At 35.8% G+C, this 6492-nt stretch overlaps 1 protein-coding gene across 1 annotated transcript in view; it reads left to right on the top strand.

Moving 5' to 3' along the window:
* Window positions 1–6492, top strand: part of LOC106876157 (uncharacterized) — a 183111-nt gene that overhangs the window by 33199 nt on the left and 143420 nt on the right. The window contains exons 19-21 of the mRNA XM_052969507.1: window positions 565–738; window positions 3865–4038; window positions 4671–4844. Coding sequence (XP_052825467.1) covers window positions 565–738; window positions 3865–4038; window positions 4671–4844 — 522 coding nt within the window. The remainder of the gene's footprint in view (window positions 1–564; window positions 739–3864; window positions 4039–4670; window positions 4845–6492) is intronic.

Genomic DNA, 6492 nt, shown 5'->3' with positions numbered 1-6492 from the left:
TTATTATTATTATTATTATTATTATTATTATTATTATTATTATTATTATTATTATTATTATGTAGGGTGCAGGATGGGCAAATCGTTAGAGCTTCGAAAAAATGATCTGCACACTCACTCACACATTCACATTCACTTGCTCTCCATCCTTATCCCTCGCTCTCTCTCCCTCTCACCACACACACACACGCGCACACACGCACACACACACACACGCGCACACAAAAGTTTCTTTATAATTTCTGCCTACCAAATTCACTCATAAGGCATTGGTTAGCCCAGAGCTATAGTAGATGATACTGGAGGAAAGCATGTGGTTATAAATCGAACCTAATCACACAAACATACCTGGTCTAAGAGAACAACTTTTCCTTAATAGTTTAGTAGTCTGCGTGTGGTAAGAGAATGTTTTATTTTATTTGTCTTTATTAAAATTATTTTATATCAAAATTAATTTCTATTAATAGAAAATAAATAAATAAATAAATAAATACACCAAAGCAAAATGAAAAATATAAATATATTTGTTTCCACCTTTGTTGATGATAATTATTTCAATGACAGATCATAAGTCACCCGAAAAATTACGAGACGAGTTAAATGCAGCAATGCGGCAGAAGGACAGATCAAGTTTAGAACGTTCTATATCTGAATGTGAAGAAGCTGGATATCCTGAGATCAGTTCAGATTTGAGCGAAGCTCGAAATGCACTGGAGAGTTTAGGTGGAGGTCGTGGAGGTTAGACTGCTATGATTTTTTCATTGAAATGTAAAGAAAAACGATATGCAAACGTATGCACATTCTGTGAACATACATGCACTATTCTGTATTTTTGCGTGTATGCCGGTATTAATATCTACGCGTGCGTGTGTGTATATGTAAGTATATGCATACGCAAGGAATTGTGTGGTGCATGGTATCTGTTTATAAAAACATCATTGTAATACCACAGGACGGTTTTGACACTGATATCAAGGTGGTTGTCAGTGATTCCCACTGAATTTACGTTCTGAGGATCAGTGAAATGCATGTATGAATATTTATGTGAGGGGTCGACGTGAAAATATGACAAGAATTTAATAGCATAATTACTGAAATATGAATATAATGTAATTACACAGAAATTAAAGAGATGACACCGGAAAAAACAAATGTTATGTAATGAACTTCATTAGCTTACAACTGCTTCTGCTCTATGATGTAGGAGACTCTTAGTTGAGTTCCAGGATAACATCCTATAGCTTCATCAGAGCCTTGAATATGGAGTGTACTTTATTTGGGAAAGTTACATTTTCAGTACATGCAGGCGTTATAAGTGAGAAAGTTTATGTTTATAATTTTGGAAAGTTCTATCCCAAAGTATTAAAAAGCATGCACATATTGGGAGATATAGGGGTAGACGCGCACACTCGATCATATACATATATATATATATATAGATATAGATATATACTTGTATTCACACAGACGCACACACTCACGCGCGCACGCACACAGACATGTACAAAAATGCATGTATACGCCCGTACACATACGCCTGTACACAAATGTACTCGGACAATCACATACACACAAAGCAAAGATAGGAGTATTAGCGCATGTGTTTATCTATATAGTCACACATGTGTGTGTGGCTTAAGTATGTATATATGTCAATCACCAAAATTGTTGGATTAAGGGGGAAAGAACGAAATGTTTGTTAGGTCATCGAGATTGTTTAAGAGATAAGAAAAGAAACAAACTATTGGGATAAGTAGTGGTTAGCCCAGTTCTTAGACGTTTTTGTGTTTTGACTTCAGAGTGTAATCATGCGTGTCGCTTGACGTTTTAAAACTCGAACAAAACAGAGAATCAATTAAAGAATTTTGGGTGTGTAGACATACAGACACACACACACACACACACACACACATATACATACATACACACACACATATATATATATAGCTACACATATACATAACATACGAGGGGATAACCAAAAGAAAGAAACCGGAATTTTGCAATATTATTCACTCAGTTTTACATGTTTACGCTTTTATTGCCTTCAGAGCGTTCTCCATTTGAAGCAATGCATCGATCCAGCCGCGTTTTCCACTGTTCGAAGCAGTCCTGGAACTCTTGCAAAGTGATGCCTTTTAACGCCACCGTCGGCTTTTTTCTTCACCTCTTCCACATCTGCAAAATGTTTTCCTTTAAGAACTTTATTCATCCGGGGTAATAGAAAAAAGTCGCAAGAAACAAGATCGGATGAATAGAGAGGGTGAACAAGTGAGGTCATGCCATGTTTGGCAAAACTTGTCTCACACTCAAGGAAGTGTGTGCAGGCGCATTCTCGTGATGAAACCATCACTCTCCACTTTGCGTTCAGGGCGTTTTCGTCTCACTGCCTCTCGAAAACGCTTTAGAACTGTCAAGTAAAATGTTTGGTTAACAGTTTAACCAAGAGGAGCAAATACTGTGTGGACAATTCCTTTCATACCAATGAAACAAATCAGCATCGTCTTGTCATTGGACTTCACTTGACGCACTTGAATGCTTCCATTGACTTGATTGCTTTTTCGTTTCCGGTTCGTAGCCGTAGCACCAGCTTTTGTCCCCAGTGATGACCTTCGGAAAAAGGTTCGGATCAACTTCTGACTGTTCTTTCAGTTCACAACACGCATGCAGTCGTGACAGTTTTTGATTTTCCGTGAGTAAGCAAGGTATAAATTTTACTGCAATTCTTTTCATTTGCAATTCTTCGCTCAAAATTCGTTGGTAGGAGCTCCAGCATACACGAGTCATATCAACAAGTTCGTAAATTGTTCAACAACAATCCTTCAAGATCACTTCATGAATTTTCGTGATGTGAACGAGGTTAATCTACAAGCTAATCGCCCTTGAACGAGGGTAATCTACAAGTGACAAGTGACCATTCCTAAAGCGTGAAAACCACTTGCAAATTTGTCTTTTGCTCATGGTAGCGTACTTGTAAGCTGTTTGAAGCATGAACATTTTTCAGCCGCGTTTGCCCCAGCGGAGAACAGAATTTCACGGAAGCACGCTGTTTCTTTGTTTCAGCCATCGCAAAAATCGACGAACAAGGGCGAAGCACTGCAAAATAAAGACGTACCACGTGGCAGAAGGACTAGACCTAATGCTGCCGGTCGGCAGACTGATGCCTGAGGGTCGCATCAAGTGGCTTCTAGCGGGGGAAGCCTGAACTACAATGGGCTTGTCCCACAGAGAACGTTTCCGGTTACTTTTGTGTACTCCCATCGGACATCTATACAAGACATATACACATAGACATACATACATATATATACATAACTTACATGCATCCCCCCCCCCACGTTTTTTTCCGGGTTCATCTCTTTTTATTACCACTCTATACTCATATAACATTGTGTTCTGAACCATATGTATTTTGAGTTCACCAGATTATTAGTCTCGCTAAACCTGAGCGAAATATTAAAATACATTATATTCACATGTATGAGTGTTGCGTGTACATGTATGTGTTTTGTGTGTTTGTGTGTGTATGTGTGTTTGTGTTGCGTGCTGTATGTGTGTTTGTGTTGCGTGCTGTATGTGTGTTTGTGTTGCGTGCTGTATGTGTGTGTGTGTGTTGTAAGTGTGTGTGTATGTGATGGTAGTGTCTTCATGAACAGGTATATTGATGTATACTTTTATGCAGAGTATATTTTTAATATAAATAAAATTGTGCTTGCGTATCGGACTGTGTGAATGTATTTATTAAATAAACCTGATTGTACCTTGAATAAGGGAAACATTCGAGCCAGTATGTAGCATTTTGACATGACAATGCTCACGGAAAGTAAAGGTGTTTTTATTGTCAATATATTTTTGGTTTGTTAGGACTAAAAAATCCTGACAGTTTACGTGGCAAACTGAAGATGGCAGTAAGATGGAAAGATAGACCTCATTTGGAAAGCGTTATAAATGAATGTGTAGCATCGGGTTTTCCAGAACTGGAAACAGAAGTACACGAAGCTAGAGATGTACTTGATCTACTTGAAGGAGGAGTTGGAGGTTAGGTTCACTCGAATATTTTGACATTTCTAAAAGAGTCGATTTGCATTGAATCATAATTGGTAAATTTTTTCTACTTAATGCCGTAATTAATTTTCTTTTTGTACATATTTGAAAGAATTAAAATCTTAAATACGTTTTGGTTCTAAAAACTAAACAACAACTATTATGCAAACAGAGAATTGATGCCCCCAAACAAAATAATGTGAAAATTCTAACAAATACTATCAATAAAAGCGAAGGATCAGATATTTTAATTGGATTAAAATAATTTCATTTAACAATTCCAGATTTATTAGTTTGACATAAATTTTGTTTCGCTGTACATTACACATTGAAGACATGTAAATTTAGTATTAAAAGGTAGGAGCTAATTAGAAATGTCTGGTTATGTATCAAAGAAACAATTTTTATGTGTCATCTGCACATATAATATTAGATTGTTTTCACAATGTTTTTGTAATGTGTTGAATTGCGTGTGTTACAATCTCCACTAGTGAATAACACAGTTAATTTAATATTTGCTTTAATTATACATTATTACTGTTTCCCGCTCTCCAATGTTTATTTATTTTATGATTGCCTCAGGTAATTTTGTAATTTATTTTATGATTTATTTATGATTGCCTCAGGTAAAATGTCACCGAAAGCTTTACGTGATAAACTCAAACAAGCAGTCAACTGGAAAGATAGATTACATTTGGAGAAAGCCATTGATGAATGCGAAGGTGCTGGTTACCCTGAACTGGGTAGCGACCTTCGTAGGGCTCGAACAACTTTGCAAAGCATAGGAGGTGGCCTCGGAGGTTAGCAATTAGTTTCTGCAAATCACATCTATTATTTTTAATAGCGCATTAATTGAATCGTTAATTGCGTATTAATTAAATCGTTAGGAAAGGTTTTCGGTTTAAACTTCCGCTTACAATTTTATTTAAAATTTGTACACATATGTAGTTTTTCATTCTAGCTACCAAAATCACAACCGTTTTGAGATTAGGATTAGGGCTTGGGATAGGATTTTGGGTTACTGTTCAGAGTTAGGATTTAGGGTTAGTATCGCAAAATTTCATTGCAAAAAGTCTGTTTTAATTTTCTTTCGTCAAATGCTTCAAACATTTTCGTCAAATACTTTGCGCGCGTACGCGGAGGCAGGGTATTGTAGTCACTCATCTTAGTTTGTTTGTGTGTTTGATCGAACTTACAAGTTTCCTGATAAGCAAGTGGTAATGTTATTTATATCCTACAACGAACTACTGTACGTCTGATTCGCCTGCCATCATTGAAAGACGTTGAAAACACTTCTTAAATTCAAATTCTACGCAATGTTTTATCAGGTCTATTTTAAGCTGTCATCTTCTTAGGCTTCTAATCCTCTTTTAGTCAAGCACTTACAAAGCTTAATTCAGTTCAATTAAAAAGCATGTGTAAGAAACGCATTGTAAGCCAGAATATGATTTAATGTAATTGTCAATTTTTGCAAAAAGAAAAAAGAAACGGAAAAGAAAAAGCATGGCACTATCAGTAATATCTCCACAGTGTGAAGAGAAAGGTTAGATCTGACTGGCTAAAATTACAAAAAAGTTTGGCTTTAAAGTTTCGTAACATTTTTATTATTTATTTCTTCAGAAATTGTGATTTTCGTAACTGGCATGAAAAACTACATCTGTTCAGAAACTTGCGAATCTGTAAAAATACGTTTGGGGTGGTTTGCAGTAAGAACTTGAGGAATGTTTAGGAAAATTAAGCAAACAGAAATAATAAAATTTTGTATCAATAAATACTTACTTAAACCATAATATGAAATAGTAAAAAGATTCCGTGAATTATTTCTTTGCTTCTAAGTTTTGAAGCAAAACAACCTTAATATTTACGTTGCTTCTGCAAAGCAAGACTGCTTTTTAAAAAGCCATTTCACAGTTATTTAATCAAACTGAAGATATGTTTACAACACAATTTGTCTACAGGTCATTTTCCGAACAGGTTGTTGTCTAACGGAACCTCATACTCTTTAACAACACCGCGTAGATAACTATATTTCCAAATAACGTTTGATCAACTGAGAGTAAAGTGTGAGAATGCTCTTCAGTGCAAACCGTATATAAATAAGATTTGTATAAATGTGACGTACATATGAACATCTACGTGCATATATTTCTGCGTGGTCGTGTTGAGAATTTGTTAAATAGTATTAAAATTTCCTCATTTAGGCGCAGGCGTGGCTGTGTGGTAAGAAGCTTGCTTCTTAACCACATGGTTCCAGGCTGAGTCCCACTGTGTGGCACCTTGAGCAAGTGTCAGGCCGACCAAAGCCTTGAGAGTGGATTCAGTAGATGGAAACAGAAAGGAGCCCGTCGTATATATATATATATATATATATATATATATATAGACACATACATACATGTATATGTATGTATATATATATATCTATATATCTATCTATCTATCTATCTA

The sequence above is a fragment of the Octopus bimaculoides genome, chromosome 7 (assembly GCF_001194135.2).
Source record: "Octopus bimaculoides isolate UCB-OBI-ISO-001 chromosome 7, ASM119413v2, whole genome shotgun sequence".
Taxonomy (NCBI): Eukaryota; Metazoa; Mollusca; class Cephalopoda; order Octopoda; family Octopodidae; genus Octopus; species Octopus bimaculoides.
The sequence above is the reverse complement of the archived record's forward strand: the minus strand, read 5'-3'. Positions and strand labels throughout refer to the sequence as shown.